At 41.6% G+C, this 26,205-nt stretch overlaps 1 protein-coding gene across 3 annotated transcripts in view; it reads right to left on the bottom strand.

Annotated features, from left to right (window-relative positions):
- Window positions 1-26,205, bottom strand: part of SLC25A13 (solute carrier family 25 member 13) — a 179,820-nt gene that overhangs the window by 101,661 nt on the left and 51,954 nt on the right. For 2 of the 3 annotated variants that reach the window (XM_010972366.3, XM_010972374.3), the window contains exon 4: window positions 7,010-7,125. The exons of the other annotated variant lie outside the window; for it this stretch is intronic. In XM_010972366.3, coding sequence (XP_010970668.1) covers window positions 7,010-7,125 — 116 coding nt within the window. The remainder of the gene's footprint in view (window positions 1-7,009; window positions 7,126-26,205) is intronic. 3 annotated transcript variants of the gene reach the window in all.

Raw genomic sequence — 26,205 nt, 5'->3', positions numbered from 1 at the left:
TCATATAAACAAAATTTTAACTAATGCATTTTCTTCTTGTTCTTTCCTTTTTTGTGAAAATGTACTAAATCCACCCCACCCCCCTGTCTGACGTGGACAGAAACCACAAAGGGATGAACACCACGACACCCATCTGGATTATGAAGGAAGGCCATCCTCACAAAGCATGGCCACCACCAGAGGGAGGCAGTGTGGCACAGAGAACCACACTATCCATCACTGGCTACTGCCCTGGTTCTACCACAGGCACTGCGGACAAATTACTTAACTTCCCCAAGGCCATTTCCTCATCAGGAAGATGGGAATCATAACAGTCCAGACCTCCTAGGTTGTGAGGATTAAATAATAAATTACATATAAAGTACTTAGCCCAGGGCGAATCTGTAGTTAGTGATCAACATACTTCAACGTAAAAATGTCAGTTACTTCCCTTCTCTCAAGAAATTACACAAAACCATGTGTCTTTCGAACAGTTCAAGCTCAAAAGCTACTCCTGGATCCATCTTCCCTTCCTCTGACCCCCCGCTTACCCACAGCCAATCAGGAGCCAAGTCAGATAGGATTCATTCTGGGCAATGGCCCTCGTGGGGTCCAGAGATACGAGTCCAGCTCAGGCCGTCCCTGGACTGTCACAGCACCTCCCAGTGACCATCACCTCCAGACCCCACAGCTCCATCTCTTCCCGCAAGACACAGCCCACAGCGCATCCCCTTGGTGCACAGGCTCCTCCAGGTCTGCTTGGATAGCCTCCCTCCCTTCTCCCCATGTAGCCTGCTTAACATTACAGACAGTATATCCTGACATCATTCTACATATTCTCCATGTGTTTACTGACTCTCCCTAAAAAGCTCTTCGAACAGAAGGAATTTTTAGTCTTACTGCTGCTCTATCTCCAGTCTTACAAAATACTAAGCATTCAATATTCTTTTATCTCACTCATCCAGTAAAAGGTTTCAAACACTATTTGCCGATAACTACCAAATTTCTGTCCCCCAAATTTCACACTCATAGATCTAAGTGCCTATTTGACATCCTCACTTTGGTATCCAACAGGCATCAAACTAATACATCCAAGAGCAAGCTCCTGTCCTTTCCCGGCCAGCAGTCCTCAAAGTTATCACTTGATACCTCCACCCTTCCAGCTGATCTGGACAAAGACTTTGGAATCATTCTTGCTTCCCCTCTCTCTCCTCTCTTTCACAGCCCACGTCCAATCCATCAGAGAACCCTGCTGATTCTCTCTTCAATACATCCTTAACCCCACTCAGGTTGAAGCTACCATGATTCTGCATTTGGATTATTGCAACAGCTTCCTAACTGTTCTCTTTCTACTCTAGGCCTTCTATGGTCTATTTTCAACATAGCAGTCAGAGCGATCCTGTTAAAATATAAACCAGATCATGACACTCTTCTGCTAAACAACAACGACAACAAAAAATCCAATCCTGCAATGGTTTCCCAGTTCACTTACCACCAAAGCCCAGGTGCTAACCTTGACCTACAGATCTGTTACTTCTCTGAGCTCCTCTCCTACCAGGCCACCTTGCTTCACTCAGTTCACATGGGTCCTCCTTGCTGTTCCTCAAATGTGCCAAGAGCACTCCAGCCTTCAAACCTGGGCAAAGGCCATTCCTCTCACCTGGGACAGTCTTTTCCCCTCCTCCATCCCCATTCTGTATCATCAATTCCCTTACCTCATTCAAATTTGTGCTCAAAAGTCACTTTCTCAATGAAGCCAACCAAACCACAGTACACACAAAGAAGAGAATCTTCTGTTTCATAGCTCATTGAAATCACCTAAATACCACCACATACCCATTTTACTAAGTGTCTTAACATTATCAACTTGTGGATCAACAAACTATGTTCCACTGGCCCACCAGCTGTTTCTGCAAATTGTTTCATGGGAACAGAACCGCATGCATCCATTTACATAGTAGCCATAGGAACATAAGAACTGAGTAGTTGTGGCAGAAATCCTATGGCCCGCAAAGCCCAAAATATTTGGCCCTTTACAGAAAAAGTTTGCTGCCCTTGATTTGGCATATTCCAAGTTGCAGCAATTAAGACAGTATAGTACTGGTGCAGAAGAGACAATTACAAAAGGACAGTTCAGAAACAGACCCACACTTGATTTAGGATAGCAGTGTCACTGTGGGGCAGTAAAAGAAGGAGTGATTCTTTTAATAAGTGGTGCTGAGTGAACTAGATATCCACAGGGGGAGGAACCCTGACCCCCCACCAGATGCAAAAATAAACAACAAAATAGCCAGTGAATTCTAGAAAGACTAAACTCTAAATTTGAAAGGAAAACAAAACTTCTATAAGATAATACAGTAGAATATCTTCATATCCTTGGGATAAGCAAAAATTTCTTAAACAGGATACAAAAGTACTATCAATAAATGAAAATGCTAGTAATTTGTACTCCATTAAAATTAAGAACTTAAGTTCCTCAGGACTCCATTAACTGAGTAAAAAAAAAAAAGTGCAAGTCACAGAGTAAAGACATCTATCAAATACGTAACCCACAAAGGCATTGTATCTAGAAAAGAGGCACATAGTGAAGAGCATATTCAAACGGCCAATAAACTTTTTTAAAAGTTTCAAAACCCATAAGTAATCATAAAAATGAAAATTAAAGCCACAGGGTGAGATATCACTAAAATGAAAGTGACTGATAACAGCAAGAGTTTGCAAAGAAGTGGAATAACTAGAACTCTCAGACACAGATGGTATGAATGTAAACTGGTACAACCATTTTAGAAAACTGTTTGGCAATATCTCCTGAAGCTAAATATATACATTTTGTTTGACTCAGCAATTCTGCTCCTAGAAATGCCTACACACACACACACACACACACACACACACACACACAAAATAAAAATATATAAAAGAATGTCCAAAGCACATTTGCAGCAATCAAAACTGGAAATATGCAAATGTCAATTAATGGTAGAATGAGTAAATATATTAGAATAAAGTGCTGTTACGGAATACTATACAGCAAAGAAAAAGAACAAAGTGAAAAAGCATGGATGAATCTCAAATAAAATTTGAGGAAAAAAAGTGAGTGAAAGAATACATTTTGCAGCACTTCATTTTTATTAAGTTTAAAAGCAAGAAAAATCAACTGATGGTAATAAACATCAGTTGTTACCATTGGGACTAGGGGGCAGTAAGAGAGGTGTTGAGTGCTGGTACCATTCTCTTTCTGATCTGGATGGTGGTAAAACAAGTATGTACAACTGAGCAAATTCATCAAGATATACACTTAATGATTTATGCATTCTTCTGTATGTTATGTTCTACTTCAATAAAGTACAGTTTAAAAAATCAAGAGTAAAAAAAAAATCACTGGCATATAAAATTGGCTAAAAACTCAAAGATTTAGAATACTTTTTTTCCACTGACGTGGAATGGCAAGTTTTTAAATAGAATTTCGCACTTATACTGATACACTGTTATGCACCTGTTGATGTCTTAAAACACAAATATCAGGTATCAAAATAAGAAAACATGGTGAGAACTAGAATATTGGACGTATTTTTCCCTCAAAGAAAATAGGATAATGTAACAAACTAGGTATCAAAGGAACAAAGCCGGCCTAATCAAGATCTTTTCCTTGTGGCAAACACAGGGAGTGACTCAGACATGAGAATGCGTAAACGTAAACGAGGCCTCAGAGAACACAGGGCAAGGCTTCCCTGAAATGTGACACTGAGAAGCTCCATCTGATTTCTGTTTAGTGTGTTGGGAGCATGAACACGGCCGGCTTGTTGGCAAACACTGGTGCTTACCAAGCTTAGTCCTAGAAGCCCTGCTTCAAACAAGCTCTTATGTGGAAACCTAATAGGTAAACAGATAAAGCATGTAACTGCTTTCCTCTGGACGAAATGCAAGGCCAGGAGACAGGGAATCTGAGGCCACTCGCCTGCCTTCCCTACATGGGAAGCCACCCGCTGGCCCGCTGTGTAGTGCAAAAACAAGGCTCACCCAGTGGCCACAGCTGACTGTGCTAATCTGAGGGTAAGAAGGCAGCCCTTCTTCTCTTGCCACTCCAGGCTTCCCCTCCCAAAGAGGCACACTCAGGTAGACAACCTTCTCAAATCCAAAAGGATCATTTTTGGGTGAAGGATTTACAGGGAGCTGAGGACGTCACCGGAGGTAAGAGTGCCACCTCATGCATCTCAGACAGCCCCGTACGGACACAGCCAGGGCACAGAGTTTGTCTAATCTTGTGGGTTTATGAGACCAAGATTGACTAAGTAGGTCCTCTTTTCTGCCCAACTCCATCTTTTAAAAAATTTCTTCAACCCCATTGTGAGTTTCCTGGAAAACCTATTTCTTTGTTGGCTTCTTCTAAAGGTACCTGCTCACAAAACACTCCTTAGGCTGCCACAGTCCCATAGGATTTTGTTTACATGGGCAAAAGCCTGTTGTACACAGCGTTCACCTCCACTGAACAACTCGACCATGCCTTATGAAATATGTAAAGTCAGCTATTATTTTGCAATTTGATGGTCATTCGGAGATCTTCTTTGTACTATACATATCTCTTTCAGTCTAATCCTAAATAGAGATTAATAGCTCAGAAAAGCCCAGGCTACATTTTATGACACCCACAGGGTGAGGACCCCATCAGCTCATCGTAAACGGACACAGGACATACTCTGTTTGCGTCTTGTGACACAGGCAGATTCTGAGACTACCTGCAGAAGGCAGGGTCCTGGGAGACGGGTGTAAGTTCTTCTATAACAGTCAGTGCAACCGATGATGTAATCAGAATTCTAGCTCCTTGGAAGCCCCCATTTCTTACTCACTCTTATGTCTTCAGAGATGGGACAGTGTGTAACACAGTAAGCAAATTACTGGCTACCTGGCCAGTGATTAAACTGCACCTTAAAAGTAAAGGGCTTCCCAAATAAAAAAGAAAATCCCCCTGTGTTCTCTCAGGGTACTTCTTTTAGTATTAGTATTTTGATAAAGGCCTTTGTTTTCCTCATAGGCCCTTCATATGCAGTAGATCTTGTAATCCTTACACAGTCCTGTAAGGTAGGTTATTACCTTGAGTTTAGAGATAAGGAAAGTAAGACTCAGGATGCGGAAATGACTTGTCCATCAACAAACAGCTGGTAAGAAGCAGAAACAGCCCACAGGCCACTGTTTCCTCTACTGTTCGCAGATGACGCCCACCTCCCACACCCTGGGGCTGTCCTGTTCTTTCCTTCTTATCACACTAACACACACACCCCTCCCAGCACTGGCCGGAGTCTCGTTTCCTTCCTGCCCAGGGCCAGTGGTGTGGCCAGTGCCACCCACAGCCCCCGACACTTCTTGCCCATAAAGGCTAGACTGCTCAGAGTCCAGGGAAACGTCTGAAGACTGTCCCTCGGTCCCCCATCTCCAGCCCAGCTCTCCCAGTCCCCCTCTAGCCTGCTGCAGACAGGAGGAAGACGAGCAAGAACACATGTGTGCTGAGCTCATGCAAACCTGTAGGCTGGCTCCCCTTGTCCAACCCAAGGAAGTGCCACCATAACCTTCTCATCAAACTGACTTCCGTAAATCAATACCACCCTGAGCTAGCGGCTCATTCATTACTTGACCATTTTAACAGGGACATTTTTATGGGTGTTCCACTGAAAAGTTGTGGTTACAGTGAGGCTAAGAGGAATTAGGTGATGGAAAAGGAAAAAACTAACAATTATTCCAGGGATTTTTAAATATTAAATAACCCTAACCAAGTGTTAACGGAAAGCATCTGAGTTTCTAGGTTATATGATACTAACCAGGCAAATATACGTGTTTTGCCTCTGCCCTGGGTGATCTAGCCTTAAATAACTGTCATGGCAAAAGGACGTCGAGAAACGGGTAGGGGAAAGAAATGACTACTAGAATAAATCTACCACACTGCCTTAGCTATACTTTATGTAGTTCTTATCTTCATTTCTGATAAGGGAAATAAAGAAAGGACAATTAGCTTGGCTCAGAGACAAAAATGGCAGAGCTAGAAGGAGCTAAGTCTCTCTAAGTCCAGAACCACTCCAGAATAGATGGTGCCCTATTACATCATCTGTATTTCCTCGGTCTGTACATTTCTCCCAAGTCAGACAAGCTCAAGAGGTCTGAATGATTTGGAAACAATGAACAAAGACACTTAGAATGTGTGCATTAGCCATTTCCCCTGAATGAGCAATCTGTATGCTCCAAAGGGCTCCAAAATTCCTCACGGCAGCACTGTCTACATGAGGTTCACATTCACAGACCACATATGCTGGATGCCGCAAAGTCCAAGGGAAATATGGTACCTTTAGTCCAACGGATCTTCAGTAGCCCATTGATTTTTCAAAAAGAACTCACCACTGCCCTGCCACGCCTTCATTTTCCCTTTCTTCTAATACTTAAAAGACTTCAGGGTTTTCTGCAGCTTTGCAACTGATCTCCATGAAGACAGCTCTGCCTTTCCAAATAAAGGCAGCAATGGCAGCAGAGCAGACCCTGCCATCCCAGCTATGGGGGAACGTGTCACTTAGAAGAACAAGTTCCTCATGCACTGCTCTGAACTACCATCTCGTGTTGTGCCTCTGGACACATGCTACTCCATGAGGGTACAAAGGGCTGGGAACATGAGTCCCAAGAGTCCCTTCTTCCGTAGGGACTTCACTCACTTCTTCACTCTACCCATGGAAAGCACTACTGATGGTGAAGGGAATGAACTAGACAGTCAAGCCCTGTCTACACTCTACAACCCTGTGACAGAGTCCTCAAGCTACGTCCTTCCTGATAGTTAAACTGGAGTATCAGGGCTGCTAAGCCAGAAACTCATTTTTTTCAAGAAGGGAGACATTTTTTCAGGAACCAGAGCCTCCAAGCACTGAGATATCTTTGTTAAAAGGGATATGCCTAACTCCCTAAAAGCATTTCCATACACTTCATTCCTGGAAAAAAATAAATAAAATGCTCACACAAGTCCACACTTACTCAGGTATGCATACATGCCCCTTACCAAAAGTCACTTCTCCTTTGCCAGCTTTGTCAAACAGCTGAAAGGCCACCATGAACAAAGCATCCGGGGCACACAGGACAGATTCAAATGCAACAAATTCTTGAAAGGATATTAATCTGCAACACAAAACAAGCACAAAGCATAAAGTCAGTAGCTTGTGGAAGATAAAGGCATACACAAATATACACAAAGGGAAAAAAAATAAAATGTCACTGTCAAAAAAGTAAAATTAAAACTAAAAGCATGTACACTTAGCATTTCTTTTCACATATAGTGGACTGAAATAACACACAGAATCTAACAGACATGACAGATTTGAAGACATGGAGACACGTTAAATGCATTACAATTTCAGATGTACTGTTTTATCCAACATATTACTTTTGTTTCAGGGATATTGTTAGATTGTAGAATTAAAGGTTACATACTTTTGATTAATACACGATTGTTAACAGCAAAACAGACCAGCTCTGTCATTCACTAATACCTTTCTACACCATGTCAATGTCAAAAAGGTTCACAAAGATTCATTCATTACTGATATCTACTGGCCACGTGAGGACTGAAATAAAGAATGATACTGGGGGTGGTAGACAGGACACAGATAAATCAGACGTGAAACGTGACCCCAAGGAACTTCTCGCCTGGTAACATGAGCCTAAAATACTACACAGGAAAGACAAATAGTAAGAAAGGGATCAATAATGATAATAGAATTTTGGTAGGAAATCAAAGAATGGTCTGTGGCCGAAATGGAATGTGAACTGGGTCTTGAAAAATTAGTGAAATTCAGGTATGCAGTAATGTGCACAGAGGAGGGGTCACTTTAGGCAGGGGAAATGCCTACAGAAAGGCAGATAGCAAGAAAGCTGGGGAGTGTACATGGAAAATGGTGAGGAACTGACTTTGGACAGTAAAAATGCATTAGAGAACACTGGGAGGTTCAGAGATAGGCCTGAAGACAAGGAAAGGACTTGATCTGTCTTCTCTAGGAAGCAAGGAGTGATGGAAAGCTTCTGAGCAAGGTCGTGACATGATCCAGACTACCTAATAGGAAGAACATAACAGGCCACAGATGCTCTGACTTCCAAGGAGTAAATAAATCCACAAAGGCAGTCCTAGAAATGTTCTTTGCCATTATTTTGTCTTTCAAACGTCTAAACATTCCTATGATTCATTGAGATAGCCCAGGTCTCTGGGGGATACACGGGGAGGAAGAAAACTGGAGTGTTTTCCTATGTTTCACAGAACAATTACTTCTAAACATCTTATAGAAAGAACACATTTTTATACAAAGAGTTACAAAGTTAACTAAGCTATTTCCCAGAATGTCACTTGATTATAATAATGTCACCAAGAAAGGAAAACTGATGGTGTGTTCATTACACTGTCTCTATGTCACTCACCATCCAAAAACACATCCTTCCGAATGAATGCAGGGGGACATTCAGAAGCAGCGTGTGTCACAGAAACACACTTGCCCAGAACATTTTCTCCTCTACTGTATTGTCTGTCTCACTGAGAATCTTTGTGCAAGTAAGAGCAGGGGAGGGTGGGGATGGCAAGGGAAGCACTTCTGAGTTCCTGGCTGACCTCAAGGAGCTGACCACTTGCTGGGGGAAAGGAAGGTAGTCACGGGCACGTGTCCCCACCAGAAGGCAAGCACGAAGTGTCAAAAGTCAAAGAAGAAATACAGCATTTCAGGGCCCAGGGGTAGGGATTTGTTCAGCCTGCAAGAGTTAAGGAATGCTTTGTGGAGGTGTGGTATTTAAAGAACAAAGAAAAGATCTGAGTGATCATCTACTTCAGTTTCCTCATTTTAATTTTGAGAAAACCAGAAGTTAGGACTTGTGCAAGGTGAAAACTGGCTTCTGGCATTTGGGCCTGAAAACCAGGTGTCCTGGTTCCCATTTGCTGGAGACAGAATTCCTGTTGGTGTGGGAGGAGGGAGAGAAAGGAGAACGGCAGGGAGAGGGTGATCCACACTGTGGACAGAACAAAGTACAGACATGATGACCAGTGGGGCGTGCTGTGTCAGAGAAGGACAAGGCGTTACCGACCCTGCACCTAATGATCCCACGGAGTAAAAGAGTGGATGATTTGTAATGCCAGTCACCTGAGAAGGACCTTCAAGGCCAAGTTACAGAATCCTGCCCCTTTTTTTTTTTTTTTTTTTTTTTTTTTGCAGCCAATGAGAAGTCACTGAAGACTTTAGGGTTAATAAATATCAGGTTCAGGTCTTTGCTTTAGAAAGGGAACTGGTGTGGCAGATGAATTTAACCCAAGAAAGACAGATGGGGGAGAACAGCCTGACAGCTAGAGACAGCAGGAGTCTAACCAGAGCTGGAGCACCAGGATTGGACAAAGAGGAAAGGCTGGAGAAACACAGCTGGGGCAGGGATGACAACACTTGAGAGCCACTGGATGTCAGAGGCTGAGGGCCAGGGAAGAGGCCAAGTTACTTCCAAGACTTCTAACTTGGATAACGAGTGGGATGATGATACCACCAGCAAAGATAAAGACTGAAAAAGGAAAAAGAAGGGACTTGTGAGAGAGTAAGACCAATTCTGACCGTGCTAAATTGGAGGTACCTGTGGGCACTGAAGTATGGTGCCTGGCAGGAAACCAAAAGGACTAGCGTGGAACTCAGGAGCAGCTGGTATGAACTGAACTGTGTCTCCCCCCAAAAAATTCACGCTGAAGTCCTAAACTCAGAATATTTTACTTGGAAATAGCACTGTTGTGAGTGTAATCAGTTAAGATGAAGTCCTACTGGAGTACAGCAGGCAGCCAACCCAGTGTCACTAGAGTTCTGGTGAAAGGGGGAAATCTGGACCCAGACACACACAGGAAGAATGCCACGTGACGATGAAGGCAGAGATCAGAGTGATGCTTCTATAAACCAAGGAACCCCAGACTGCCAGCAAACCCCCCAAAGCTAGGGAGGAGGCATGGGACAGATTCTTCTTCACAGACCTCAGCAGGAACCAACCTTGCTGACACCTGGATCTTAGCCTGCACAACTGTGAGAACACAATGTCTTTTCTTTCTTTGTTTTCTTTTTAAAGCCACCCAGTTTGTGGTATTTTGTTATGTCAGCCCTGGTAAATGAATACAGAAGCCAAGACTGGAAACACAGATCAATGATTTTTTTAAACAAAGACTAAAGGTCGGAATGACATTGCCCAGAAGCATTTTACCAAGGGATGCATGCTCACCCAGCTCAGCCCAGAGGAGCACCACAGAGCAGAAGAGTGTGTATGTGTGTGTGTGTGTGTGTGTTTAAATCTGTATCAATTTTTTAAAATTGAAGTATATTCAGTTACAATGTGTTGATTTCTGAAATGTGTTTGACTGTCTGCTTTCTTCTCACTCCAGGGACCGCCTCGGGGCAGACACCAATCACTCCACAGCCACACACTCATCTCATCAATGGCAGTTTAACAAGGAGAAAAACAATCCTATGTGCTAAATTAACCCTGCACAGACAGTAGGTGAGTTAAAGGCAGATCACACAGTGTGCTATGTAGAAATGGGACGTCTTTTAAATTTAATGATCTGAATAAAAAAAAGGCTTAAACACCAGTAAAAGAGAATCTCACCTGTCTAGAGAATAGTATGAGAAACCCGAAGACTATCTATCTGGGTGAACAAATCCTCCCCTGGCAACAGCAACGCGGTTTCATGACCGTAACTGGCCAATGAATGCGCTGGTATTTTAGGCATGTTACAGATATCAAAAAGGTATGTAATTTGGTAATCCTGTTAGATACAGTGTTATACATCTATGTAGGAGGTACAGAGACGAACCATGAGATCATAATGTTTTACTGTTCATCAAGATCATTTTGGATTTTCAACATAATCTAATTAGAAGGCTATCAGAATAATTATACAGCGCTATATTCATTTACAGCATGATATCTAAAAACATTTATCTTTCTATCTATATTTTTTTTCATATAAACAGTACTCCAGTCTTGCCTTTCAGATTTAATGGGTGTTAGCATAAGCTACAACAAAGAATACAAGCTCCATCAAGTTCAGACCTGGCTGGCAAGCTCACTTAGCTCCTTTTCCACCCCCAACTTCCCAAACATCTTTGATGATGTTAGATGTCCTCTAAAATAAGTCATACACCTCTGATGAACTCTCTGACTAGTATCTAAGGGAACAGTCAGTTTGACATTAATGTTCAGCAGCTAACACAGAAGTCGCATTTTCACAGGCCTCCACCACAAGATTAGGGGAGAGCAGGTTTCCAACTACTCTATTTCATGATTCTAACATGAATAGAGATTTTTTTTTTTTAAGCAAGCCATTTCTGTTTTCCAAACCACCAGAGCTACTGTTCTTCCGAAAGCCATTTATAACAGCGGCAGCATGACAAGTCCCTCAAAGGCTAGGTAAAACAGCTGGAGCACTACACACTGCACCACATACTGAGAGCCAAGGAGGAGAGGGGTTGAGCGCCTCTGTCCATCGTGCCTAGGACAGTGTAAGATTGCGTATGTCCTACAGACATAGGAAGACGCTAGAAGGATACGTACCAACACGATGGCAGTGCTTCTTTAAGGTAGCAAACCTTAGGCCTCCTCTCCCCACCCCTCTGCCCTTCTCAGCTTTGCAAGGGACAGCTCTTAGCCTGGAGATACTTCAAATATAAATATAACAGGGAATATAGGCTGAAAAATTATGATATTATGGAAAAAGTATTAAGTAATAATCAGAGAACTGGAGATAAATTACCCCATGAATTCAGAGGAAGGAAAAAGTATTGTTATATTGAGAAAGGAAGAGATGAGGAAAGTCAGTGAAATTAGGAACACACCATGTCAGACAGGAAGACAGGACCAAGTGGTCACATACCAGCTGTCCTGCAGCAGAGGGAAGGTGATCGAGTGGAGATGGGGTGGTGGCGGAAGGCATCAACTTCCATGGGGCTTCCGCGGCTACTCTACGCGCTAGGCACGGGCCAGCACTAGGCATGTGCAGATGAAAAGTACGATTTCTGCTCCCCAAGAACTGGAGGTCTGAGGGGGCAGACGGCGAGCCAGGAACCAAGGAAGGAGGGTTGGAGACGAAGAGCCACAGGGAGCACACGTGTACTGGGGTGAGGGCAGGTGCAAAGGAAGCTGTGGTGCTCGTGACGGCAGACAAAAGTCTGGAACTTTTAGTGATGTGATGAATTTGTGCTTCACAAAGGAGTGTTAAGTGAACTGGGGGGAGAAGAGCCTGGAGTTGGGGAGATGTGCTGGCTGAATCCAGGGAAGAGTCATGAAGACCTAAGGGAGGTGGGAGGACACGGTGCTATGCTCTCCCCTCCGGGGGACAACCTGACCACACAGCAAGAGTCTTCAAAATGCCCACCCTCTGACACCACAATCCCACTTATCCTAAAAAATTTATCCTCAAAAATAATCAGTGAACGTGTGCAAACTTTTATCTAGAAGAATGTTCAAGCAGCATTGTTGGTAACAGTGAAAAAAGTGAAAACCACCTCAATATACAACATTACATGACTGATTCAACAAAGAAACGTTCATACACAGAAAACTATGCAACCACTACAAATTGCTACAAAGTTACATCCCGAAGCAGAAAGTCAGCTATACAAATGCATGTAGAAAACAAAACCATTTTGTTAAAGATGGACAAAAATGTTATTTTATACACATACATAAAAAGTTTGAAGGAACACCAGAGTGTGAGCAATGAGTATCTCTATGTAGCTAAAATACGAGAAATTTAAGGTTTTTTTCTTTTTGCTTGCCTATATTTTCTAATCTCAATAACACACACTATATTACTTTTGTAATAAGAAAAAAACAAAAACTTATATGAAACGAAACAGCAAGGACCTACTTATAGCACAAGGAACTATATTCAAGATCTCGTAATAATCTATAATGGAAAAGAATCTGAAAAAGAATATATACATATGTATATGTATAATTGAATCACTTTGCTATACACCTGACACTAACACATTGTAAATTAACTATCCTTCAATTAGAAAAAAAAACAAAAAAACAAAAACCCAGCAAGGACCTAAACATGGGTAGCAGCAGAAGGACTAAGATGGGTGGGGAGAACTGGAAAAAAAAAAAAAAAAAAAAAGCAGTAACTGATGGGAAAGACTCACAACAACATGGGCTCTCCAAGGTGGATAACTCCATTCTCCTCCTCCCTGCTGTTGTCGAGTCTTGCTCAGCAGTGGCATGTACCCCATGTGGTCCCTTTCATCTCCCGCTTGCCTCCTACCTCCAGGCCAACTCTGTGGCTATGAAAGTTGAAGCAAACGCACATAAGGATCTGATCTGTTTGGACTTCAGGAAGTCTGGTTGTAGACAACGCACCATATCAAAATCCAATTACCACTTTTACCTAAGGTTCTTAACCACAAGAGCACTTTGCAAAAATAACTTCTCCTTGTAACCAACCCTCTTCCGTGTGTTCCAACAGAAGCCAAACAATTGTCCAGGATAAACAGCAGAGATAAAAGTAAAATCTAACTCCAGAAACTGGGTTCCAACCACCAGACCACCCAAGCTCAAGTATCTGTGAACGTCAAGAGAAAAAAACTAAAAAACACAGAGCTAGGCTCTTCTGTGATCACGTTTATCCAAAGAGTTTTGGCCTCCATGATTTTAACATTTTTAATAGATTTGGGGGTTTTCCAGTTCTTTTATCTCCCTCTAAAACACCTTGCAAATATACACAGTTCAGGCCACCAAACATATATGTGCACTGCACTTACTATATGCCAGGCAATGGCCTAGGCACTAAGGATACCATGAAAATGAGTAAGACTGATAGAAACCATGTCCTCAGGGAATCCCATTCCATGCGAGAAGGCAGTCAATGATCACAAACATATATAGAGACAGACGATTCTGTATCAGGATAAAATAAGAGAAATGCATTAAAGTCGTACTTCTGTGCTCTAGCAGGCCTATTGAATAAGTTCAAGGCAGGACCAGAGAAATCATTTGTTTTCTTAAACTTCCCACGCAGCCAAGCTTGAGAATGATGGGGAGGTACAGAGGTGGTAAGGAAATGCCTCTTGGGGGTTGGCATTAGGATCTGAATGATGAAGAGGAAGCACCAGGAAGATCTGAAGCAAGGATATTTTGGCAGAAAAAACCTCAGTGCGGGGGCTGGCCCTAGGACCAGCCTTCCTGGGCAAGCCCATGGGGCAGGGAGACACCTGAGTGGCTGGAGAGTAGAGGAGAAGGGAGCAAGGAGGGAGATGGGGATGAGGCGTGTGCAGGGTAGACAAGCTGGGTGGACTTCATTCCAAGTACACGTGGGAAACAGCCACTCTTGGAGGGTTTTATGCAGGCGAGTGACGTGAGCTCATGGAAACAACACTCAGGACATCATGGCGCACAAAATTCAGGGCGAAGCAATGAGTCCAGTGAGAAGCAGCTGCAGTGGACTGGTCTGGCATCTTAGCAAGAAAGAGGAAAACTGAAGCAATCAAATCCAGGATGTTTTCTAGACAAAGAAGGGGGTGCTTGTCCTAGAAATCAAAGCACACAGCTTTTCAGGCCCCAAGTCAGATGCGCCCTAGGGCAGTCAAGAAGCAGACTCTGAACCCCAGAGTTACTGAGGACATGAAAACTGTGTACTTAGGCAGATGATGATGGAGGCCATAAATAGGATTTTATTTAATAAGCCAGTTGATGGTCAGTGAGTAAACAAACCAAGCTTCAACAGCCCTAATTATGTGTACTTAATACAATTGTTCTTAACACACTGTAGAAAATGACAATGAATTATTATCTAATTTTATATTCTAACAACCATTAGCAATAAGGTAGAAAGGGGCCCGAGGTCTAGTTTTCCCTTTGCCTAACTGGCTGCGTGATCTTGCAAGGCAAGCTGAACAGACCTCCTTTCCTGATCTGCGAAAGGTGCTCTCTCTCTCTGATGCCTTTCATGCTACAATCCCATTTTCTTCCACCTCCAGTTACAGGGAGCCATCCGTGTCCACCCTGGCTCCAGCACGGCCTTGGCATTCCTGGGAGCGCATCTGTTCCGAGGCCAGCTGGGCTCCTCAGCTCTACCATGCATTCGGGTTCAAATCTCACTACAGCGTTTGCCAAGGGGCTATTTAAATTCATTGGCTCCAATGAAATCTGGCAGATTGAATATTGTTCAAAAAAGCAGGCTACTGCCTGGCTTTAAAAACCTATTAAAGATTTATTAGCAATTTTACAGTATTGTTATCATGAATTTAGCCTATAAATACCACCTCTGCATATATCACTGCCTTCCTATTGCTGAAAGAAAATAAATATACAGACTCTCGTAATTGGGGGCTTAACTCGGAAAGTGATCTGCCCATACTTTCAGCTCTACCTGTCCGTCCACCACCTTGCAGCTCACTCCAAACAGCACTCAAGCCACCCAAGGCTGACTGTGCCAACTAGTGGGATTTACAGAGGGCATTCTTGTGCCTCCAAAGTGTTCTTCCTTATCAGAGGGATCAAACATGTTTAACAAGTGTGATTCATCCCCACACAACTTCTCTTTTGCTAATAGTTCATTTAATTACATACTCAAAAATGTCTTTCAACTACACTTCCTCTGTACCCTATTCCTTCTTCCTGCATCCTGCTACCTTTCCCAACCTCCTATCTTTTAACCTTTGAGTCATAAAAAAGCTCTAATTATGGCCAATCCCCACAAGAGTAACACTGTCTCAAGAAAAAAGAACCACCACAAGCTTTTCAAAACTAGAGACAAATCATATTCTCTATCCCCATAAGACTCTATCCTGTTATTTCTGAAATACTAATAAAAAATCATTAATTTAAAAGAACCCTAAAAAGTTATATTACATTGTTCCTATCCTGAATAATTACCAACATTGAGAGAGTTTAATAATGTGTGCCACAAATATTCTGCATTTTAATTACATCATGGGGTAAACAGCAGTTTGAGATTTATCCAAAGATGGGTTTTTTAAAAGAAAAAGTGTACTTTGTGAGAATGTAAATTAGTACAGACACTGTGGAAAACAGTATGGAGGATTCTCAAAAACTAAAAATAGAACTACCATATCACCCAGCAATTCCACTCCTGGGTATATATGAAAAAAAAAAAAAACTAATTCAAAAAGATGCATGCATCTCAATGTTCATAGTAGCATCATTTACAATTGCCAAGATACGGAAACAACTTAAGTGTCCATCAACAGTTGGATGGATAAAGAAAAAGCAGTATGTACACAATGGAACACTACTCAGCCACAAAAAGAATGAAATTTTGCCATTTGCAGCAACATGGTTGGACTTAGAAGATATTATGCTAAGTGAAATAAATCAGAGAAAGAGAACTACTGTATAATAGTATTTTTTAGATTCCATGTATAAGTACAACAAACTAGTGAATCTAAGAAAAAGAAGCAGATGCAGATATAGAGAACAAGCCCATGGTTACCAGTGGGGAGAGGGAAAGGAGGAGGGGCAGTATAAGGGTAGGGGATTGAGAGGTACAAACTATTATGTATAAAATAAGCTATAAGGATATACTGTACAACATGGGGAATACAGCCAATGTTCTATAATAACTATAAAAATAAAATAAATTGAGAAATTATATAAATTCTGATGAGAAGGAAATTTTAAACAATGTACTAAATTAAAAAAAAAAACACCATAAACAACTCATTTTAAATTGAGGATTGCCTTTAAACGGGGAAAGAGTTAAAAGGGAGAAAGATCATTGCTAAAAAAAAAAAAAAAAAAAAAAAAAGGAAAACTAGCTATAAACCATACTGGAAAACACTTGGGTAAGCAAGGTAGATTTTAAGAATTCTAGGTTTCCTAGATGTTCCCTTGTTCTTCTAAGGCTTTTCAACTTTATTAAAGTAGCAAATGAGGAAGGATAATGGGGAGATAAACTGCAGGTAAGAAATCTGTGACTGAAAGGCCAGCAGGCACACAAATTTGTTAACCAGCCACCTTTTAAGTGAGCCCGCACTGGCCTGTCACTGCATAGAGCAGCAGCAGTAACATCAAGTAGCTGCTGTCCCGCCTCTGATCACCAGAAATGCTTCCAGGAGGGCACACACTGCCAAACCCTTCGCGTATCTGACTTCAGCCTCCACTTGGATTGTTCCCTTGGTTTAGACTGAAAATTCAGCACAAAAGCACCAGAGACTCTGTGAGGACCCAGGACACAGAGGACAGCCCAAGAACAACTTTCTCATGCGTACTCTCAGCAGATGCCCGTATTACCTGTGGGTGATCTTTGCCCAAAGAACGTTTTAGAACACCAAAGACAGACTGAGATAAATGATTCTGTCATTGGAACACGATGCCTTTGTCAAGTGTTTTTATGAATCTCCGAAGGTAATGATGATTAAAGTGATTTTCGGAAACAAATCAAAGGCATCTAAGCACAGACACACAAAAAGTGACACGAACAACATGCTGCATTCATACATCGGCCAATGCAATGACTGTCCAGCTAGTCACTCTGTGACTAAAAAGCAGCAAACTAAATTGCAAATAAATGAAATCAAGTTTTACTGATTCCCCCTTTGAAAAACATTACCAATTACTCAGAAGTATTTTAACATTTTCCTTCAGTTATAAATCTTACATTACAGATACATACAAAAACCTTTTTTACTGTGATCAGAACATAAGCCCTTTGCAAAGCAAAAATTAAGTGACTGAAACAGCCTTTCTCATTTTTTTTTAAATAAAATTATTCATGGTGTGGGCAAGAAGAAACAGAAGTACACAGGCTTGAGCCAGAATATCACGCACACACACAAAAGCCAACATTAATATCTGCTGTGCCAGCTGAATTCAAATTAACCCAATTTTACATGTTAATTAAACCAGCTATTTTCTTCTTATTGTATTTCTGCTTCTTAAATAGTAGAGTCTACAAATGGTTCCCAACAGACTTGTTCCAACAACAATGACGTATTCATTTACTTCTATTATGACCATACAATACAGTAACTGAGCAGTAATTTTTCACAGTCAATTACATGTGTGGTTCTTTATGCTTAAAGATGCTGAAATAATGTGTACTATAGAGCCATATGCCTGAATCTCTAGTCTGCCTAAGGCAGTTGCCTGGGTAACACATTTTCTCTTCAGTTTAGCATAACCCTTCATTGAATATCATTAGGTGTCATTAAATAGCAAACATTAACATGAACTTCAATACACTACTTAGATAGAGTCATTTTACCTGTGTAAACAAGTATTCCATCATTTATAAGAAGCTTAAAATAGATTATGATTTTCTGTATTTAAGATCATGAAAAAGAAACAAAAAGGACCCACATGTTGATTTCAACCCAAATTTGCAGAAATTTCTCTTATGTTAACAAGAGAACGCAGACCGAGTTTCAGGGGTAACACTTCTCATCGATAGGCTCATAATATTTCAATGCAAGCAAAGAAGGATTAGGTCTTTTACTCAAAGTTTACTTTGAATTTACTCAAAGTTGTAAAATAATTCCATCAATTGCATCTCAGACCATCAAAGATTTGTATTCTCTTTTCTAACAAGGCGGGAGAAATCACTTAAGTTTGTTAATAAAATTAAAGGATAAGATGCTTAAAAATCAGAGCACATGGTAAGAAATAGAAAGTGCAGGATACATCATGCACTACCTAAAACATTTTAAATATTAAAAATTTAACAAAATGTTCTATAGTTTAGAAATAGTAACATGCGGTTTATACAGGGTGCGCTAGAGCGATGCCTACATTAGGAGAAGCAGCCGTCTCCAATAATCTCCATCAGCCCTCCATCCCACGCCACTCCAAATAAGCATCCTTGTCGGAGAGAAACAATGTGCATGTTCCACAAACACAGACTCAACACTTGGAGCCTCCCCTCCCACCCACCTTCCCGAGATTATCATTCCTAACCCGTGGAATTATGATTTTTCTGAGACACAACATAATTCCATGTAAACCTAATCTCTCAGCCTACAAACAAGTATAACCTGTCCTCTCTCATCTGCACCACAAAGGGCCTCCAAATTTTCCATGTTAGTTTGAAAGGATACATACAAGAAGAAAATGAAACATCAAATGGCATGGTCAGCCCCTATATGCTTTCTTACCTTTCCCAGGAAAGGAGAAAGGCAGGCTCCCAAATCCTGCAAGTTGGGGTGGGGGTATTGATCAAAGTTCTGGAGGCAGCCTCAAGCTGCCACAGTCACCCTAAGAGTAAGGAAAGAGACAGCTCTGCCAAGAACAAGTTCTTGGTTATGAGGACTGAGATGCTAGATACAACTACAACAATGAACTGGGATCTTACTGCTTCCTAATTCAAAATAAGGAAGAAATGGCCACACAAAATGGAATGACTGAGCCTAGGGTGCCATGTTTCTACCTCCCACTGCTCCACAAATAACTCATGGAGCTGACTGAAAAGAAAGCCTGTTCAGTCCAGGGGCTGAGACGCAGTTGGTGAGGAGAAAAAATTATTTGATATTAAATGTATATTCCATTTTGGTTTCAACACTCTGTTCTGAAATGAGGTTAAGTCATGAGAAACAAACTGATAGCAGATAAATCTTTCAGCAAAATATTTTCAAGATACAGCTTAATCAGTATACATTCTGTGATATATAGATTCTCTGATGCCTCTATGACAGTCTGTGCTCTGACTGATTATCAAAGACACTCTAGGATTTCAAATAAAATTTGAAAATTAAAACTAAATTGCATCAACTGTCATTACTGGGGAAAATGGCCTAAAAATTTCACATTATTAATGAGAACTGAAATTAAAAGTGACCTCTGCTTACAATATTCTGATTAAGTAGTGTTTTGGATTCTACCCAAAATCCACAATAAATAGAATGCTATTTCCATCCCTATCCTCAATACAGATTAATCAAAATTTTACTACATGAACATAATTCGCTTAAGAACTGGCATAAGATCTGGTAAAGAAAAAAATGCAAGTTTTTCATATTTAATTATGTTTTGCTATACAAATCACTGAGTAAACACAATAAATTCACCTATTAATACAGGCCACCCATGAACATAGATCCTCATTAAAATTACTAAAAGCATTTATTATAACTATTTGAGCCTGCTCTACTTAGGTTTATAGTTTATTTTACTCTCTGGAAGAACCTATACAAACACGGAAAAAAGGGTAAAAAGAAAATTTTCTGTCCAATGTTTCCCCATTCTATCCCAAACTATCTCTGCATTCATTAGCAAGTCCTATCTCTAAAGGTTTCATAACAGCATCAAGTTTTGTTTTTTTTTAAAGCAGGCAATTACAACACAGAAGAGCAATTGTAAAAAAAATAATCAAAATTAGAAACTGTTGGGAGTACTTTTATATTTCTGCAAAAGTAAATTGAGCTATAAGACTTTTGAGACTTGCTTTTTCTAGGTACAATTATTACTAATTGTGGAAAAGCAATATCAGCATTTTAATGTCTTTCACTTCAGTAAGTTAGTGACAGTTTTACTTCTGAGCTTAAAATTTTAAAAACTCTGGAAGAAAGCACTGATCAGGAAATCCTAAAGCCATACAAAGAGGGTTTCAGTGTGAACTACATGTTCAGTGAATCCTCAGGTACATTTAAGGGAGGTTTTCTGCAGATGGAAATGCAACACTCGCAGTGAATTTTAAAAATTACATTCTAGATTCGTACCTGGAAGAATGATGTGAACTAAAATCTATTAAAAGAGAAGAAACATGGCTGCATTTCCTCAACTCCACTGCAAAAGGCTGCATCTCCTCAGACCATAAGCAGAGAAGAGAGGGGTAGAGGAGTGGTGCCAAATGGTGCCCAGCCAGCCAACTACCTGGCCTTCACAGGGTGCTGAAGGGGAAGGGCAGGAGTCCAAAAAGGATCAAGAACCTACCCACATGGGTGATTTTCTCGATACAAAGAATCACCCAGAGAAGCTGGATAAAAATGAGAACGACCCCCGACTATTGTGGTTCCAGCCTATTTGAAGAGGATAAAAGTGAAGACAGGATAAGAAAAAAGATTTGCTGAAAGTTTCAGCAACTGTTACAGAGACGGACTGCACAAAATGTGGCAGAGATCCTGGGAAAAAATGACAACTGGGGATTTTAACAGCTTGAACTTCAATATGGAACCAGCAGGACAGCCTGAGAATCCCTTCCCCTCATCAGCTTGATGACAGTACTTCCCACACTTGTGGCCCTTTATGTGTCCAATCCATTCAAGTTCAGTCAACACACACTGATAGAGTATGCCAGCCACACCTAGGAAGTCTGGGATCTGCAGATTCAGCAATGAACAGAACAGATAGAAATCCCTGCCTTTAGGGAGCTGACAGTCAAGGGTGTGTGAGAAGGTGGAGGGGGAGACAGTAGACCAGTTAACAACATCCTTATGGGACAAGATAACCGCTGCGAGGAACACTACAGGAACAGGAGAAAGGAGAATTGGGGGTACAATTTAAAACAGCATATTCAAAAAAAGTGAATAAAGGGTCACAAATGGCAAAGTATCCTTCTTTCTTATGGGTGAGTTGTATTCCACTAAATATATATATGCTGCATCTTCATTATCATTCAACTATTGATGTGCACTTAGGATGCTTCCATTATCTCGGCAATTATAAATAATGTTGCTTTTAATAGCAAGGTGTATGTATCTTTTTGAATTAATTTTTATTTTGTGGTTGGCTTTATTCCTTTGATAACTATGTAAGTTTAAAAAGCTAAAGCTCTAAATGTTCTTAAAAACAATGAACTATATATATATGTGTGTATATATATATATATATATATATATATATATATATATACACACACACATATGTAAATTAAAAAAATACATGTGCAGTGGAAAAAAAAAAAAAAGCTATCAAGCCATGAAAGGACACGGAAGAAACTTAAAAGACATACTACTAAATGAAAGAAGCCAGTCTGAAAAGGCTACAAACTGTATGATTCCAACCAAATGACAATGGGGATAAAGCTCAGCTACGGAAACAGTAAAAAAGATCGTGGTTTCCAGGGGTCTGAGTAGAGGGAAGGAGGGAGGGAGGGGTGAATAGATGGAGCACAAGGGATTTTTAAGGCGATTAAATTATTCTGTATACTGTAGTGGTGCTACATGTCATTACACAATTGTCAAAGCCCATAGAATGTACAAAAGTGAACCCTAATTTAAACTATGGAATTTGGTTGATAATAATGTGTCCATCTCGGCTCATCGACTGTATCAAATATGCCACACTGATGAGGGGTGTTGAGGGTAAGGGAGTATATATGTGTGGGTGGGGAGGGCTATGTGGTAACTGTATTTTCTGCTCAATTCTGCTATAAACCTGAAACTGCTCTAAAAAAAATAAAGTCCTTAAAAAAAAAAAAAAACCAGCATGTTCAGGGAAAGCCTCCCTAAGAAGGCGTCATCAGCGCAAAGACCTAACGAAGTGAGGGAGCTTCTCAGGGGAAGGGGGGTATTAGGGAGAGGAATCATTGGCAATGAAGTAGGAGAGGGAAGGAGAGAGTGGGCGCCTTGCTGGCAGCAGTAAGGACTTGGCTTTTACCGAGTGACATGTGGAGCCCTAAAGGCGTGTGAGCCACAGAGTCATGTGATCCAACCTGGGTCTCACCAGGATCCCTCTGGCTGCTGTGCTGAACAGACCACAGGAAGCAGGACCGAAGTGGGGAGACCTGTCAGGAGGCTGTTACAATCACCTGAGAGACGGTCCTGCCTCAGACTATGGTGGCAACAGCCTAGAGGTAAGAAGGGGTCCCATTCTGGATATAGAGTAACATCCCTCCACAAGGCTACAAACAGAATCAAAAAAATTAAACCACGCAACATTCAGAGTCACGTTAGTGAGAGTTCAATTATTTTCCAGGAATGAATCTAAAGAACTAGCCAGCTGGGGGCCACGTGCCAATCACACTGTGTTGAATCTGAATTTGCATCGTTAGAGGGTGAATACATGAGAGTTTAAGTGTTTTCTCTCTTTTTTTGCTCATTTTAGAGTTTTATTTTTGAAAATGTACATTTACATGAACTTGGAGAGAAAATAAAAATGAAGCAGAACTACAGTGGTACATACATTTGCTACCCTGCTTCCCCTTTTAAGCACCTTTCCCAGCAACTGGTGCATCACCAACTCTTCTGATGTAGGCTGAATGTGGGTTCTATGTGAGAAATCAACCGATGAGTCTTACTAAGCTTCTCTAACAGGGATGCCCTGGTCAGGAAGCCTCCAATCATCAGTCCTGCAGAGAGAACCACAGCAGTTACAAACCTAGACCCGGAATCATCTCTTTATCTTATCCCCCATGCCTTTATGAAACAAGACCAAGTAACTGAGCTGGTCTTGGAGTTTGCCTTTGAAACTTTTCTCATTTAGGGGCTTGCCCCCGACTTCTCTGCTGGCTCTTTGTCTTTCTTAGCCAATGTTCCACCATCTTCCTTTTTCATACTGTCTGTGCTGGTCTCATGTAGCCCGACAAGCAGCAGCTGCTCCTGCCACTTTGCTCAGAAATCAGACAGGAGTTTTACTACATTTTGAAGGTGAAGCCAAAGATTAAGTATGAGGTATGAGAGAAAAAGAGGAAGCAAAGATGTCTCCAGGGCTTGGCACCTGAGCACTGCAAGATGGAATGTCCTGAGACAGGAAGTAGGAAAGAATGCTTTGGCAGAGAAGGTTCAGGAGCCTGGTTTAGGAAACGGAAGGCTTATTAGATATGCAAAGAGAGACCTCAAGGATGTCGTTGGATGGATATGACTCTGGAATTCAGTGGGGAGAAGAGGGCGGGGGATATAAAGTTATAAAATACTTAGAACCATGAGATGAGATGAGATCACCCAAGTAGTCAGAAACAACTAGAAGTCCAGGAGTGAGCCCTGAGGTTGGGAGATGAGGAAGAATGAGAACAGGAGTCTGAGAAAGAACAGCCAGGGAGGTGTGGGGAAAGCAAGACAGTGTCGTGCGCTGAAGTAACAGGCCTCTTTGAAGAAGGTGTGAGCAGAACTGCAGGTCATCTAGTTCATTATGGTGTGTCCAGTTCTCGCTGATAAGAGCCCTGATGAACCCTCCCTTAAACATACCTCTGTTAACCTGAGGACGAACACTGTCACTGGCTTTTGCTGTGTGGGTCCATGAGAGAACAGAAAATATATATATTGGTCTCTGCCACTGGTTCCTGACGCAGAGTTCCTAAATCTTTTGGAATTCCCCAGGTAATAGCTGATAGCAGTATCTTGTTCTAATGAGGTGACTCTGGGTGGGCTCCTGAATGGACACTGGTCACCACAAAGGCCAAGGACTGACTACAAGGGTGGAATTTTCAGCCCACCCCTCATTCTCTAGAAAGGGAGAGGGGCTGTAAATGGAGTAAAACAATTGGTCGTGTCTACACGGTGAAGCCTCCATAAAAAATTCCAAAACTACAGGGTTCAGGTAGCTTCCAGGTAGGTGAATGCCAGGCAGTGCTGGGAGGCTGGCGAGCCTGGAGAAGGCATGGAAGCTCCGCACACCTTCCCACAGACCTTGCTCTGTGCATCAGTGCCATGTGGGTGTCCATCTGGTCCTTTATCTTGCCCTTTCATAATCAACTGGCAAAGAGTAAATAAACAATTTTCCTCAGATTCGTGAACCACTCTAGCAAATTAATCAAACGTGAGAAGGGGGAGTCAAGAGACTCTCTGATTTACAGCTGATCAGTCAGAAGCACAGGTGATAACTTGAATTTACACTTGGCATCTTAAAGGGAGGTGGGGAGTAGTCCTTTGGGACTCAGCCCTTAAGCTGTAAGATGATGCTTCCTCCAGTTAGGTACTGTCAGAGTTGAGCTACATTTCAAGACACCCAGCCAGCGTCACAGAACTGCTTGGTGTGGGAAAAACGCACATTTAGAGACTAGAAGTGTCAGAAGTGAAGTGTTCTGTGTGAGTATTAAAGGAGACATACAGGAGGAAGAGTGAATTTTTCCTATTCAAGATCTTAACAAAAACAGACTCAGCAGAGCAGTGGAAGAAAATCCACGGGGAGCAGATTCAAGCATGAATGGGCAGAGATGAAGATACAGAGGATCAGAAAAGACAGTGCTCATGATGACCTTCCAGAAAGAACAAGTGGGGAGGAGCCGGAGGAGGAAATGAAACCATGAGAAGTTCTTCTTAATATGGGAGACATACTGGACGGTTTGTGTGCTGCCAGCAAAGATCCCAGGAAAAGGGGAGGAGGAGTGGGAGGTGTTGATGAGGAGAGAGAGGGGGGAGGAAGGCGGGACAGGATTTGCTAAGTAAAGTGAGAAGGCAAAGCTAACTCCACCTTCCGCGGGTGTGATTTTGCTGGTAACAACACACGAGCGTTCACAGAGCAAGTAATAATCCATTTATAATCAGAGGAGAGACCTGGCTCAGAAAGGTTAGGTGATTCATCTAAGGTTTTAAGAGACTTTTTACGACATGAATGAAGTTTTTTCAGCCACTATGGCTGTTCCTTTTACTATACAATGCTTTTCCCATTCGAACAATCCATTCTGTCTTAGGGCAGCAGTTACGGAAAGAATGAGTAATACTGAGATCAAAGCCCTTCTCCTGTGTGAGTGGTCCAGGGAGACAAACAGCCTGGGAAACATTTGGTGCAGGAAAGTGGGGAGAAAATAAAAGTAAAATGATATCCTGAGTGGAACTGCACTTCATCTAGTTCATGATGGTGTGTCCAGTTCTCTTTGATAAGAGCCCTGACAGAGGGTTTAGGAAAATATCCTTATGATTCAAATAATGTAAGCTTTGAAGGCAATTACTCACAAACTTTACCAGGGATTAGATTACACTGGGGAAATGACTGTAAATGTATATTCTTATTCTAGGCAGCCATAGAAAGCAATGAGGAAGACTTCACTACATATTAATAGAGTGATCTTTAGGATACATGGGTAAGTGACAAAAGCAAGTGAGTGTGACTTATGTGTGTTCTAGGGACCAATATTACACATATGCTAAGACGGTTAATTCTATGTGGTAACTTGGCTGGGACTTGGGACTAAACATTATTAAACATCAAACATGTCCAGATTAAACATTTCTGGGCATGGCCCTTGATGAGATGAGCATTTAAACTGGGGGCCTGAGTAGACCAGACTGCCCTCCCCCAATCCTTTGAGGGCCTGAGCAGAACAAAACCGTGGAGGAAGAGGAATCTGCCCTCTCTGCCGGCCTGCCT

Source organism: Camelus bactrianus, chromosome 7, assembly GCF_048773025.1.
Source record: "Camelus bactrianus isolate YW-2024 breed Bactrian camel chromosome 7, ASM4877302v1, whole genome shotgun sequence".
NCBI lineage: Eukaryota > Metazoa > Chordata > Mammalia > Artiodactyla > Camelidae > Camelus > Camelus bactrianus.
The sequence above is the reverse complement of the archived record's forward strand: the minus strand, read 5'-3'. Positions and strand labels throughout refer to the sequence as shown.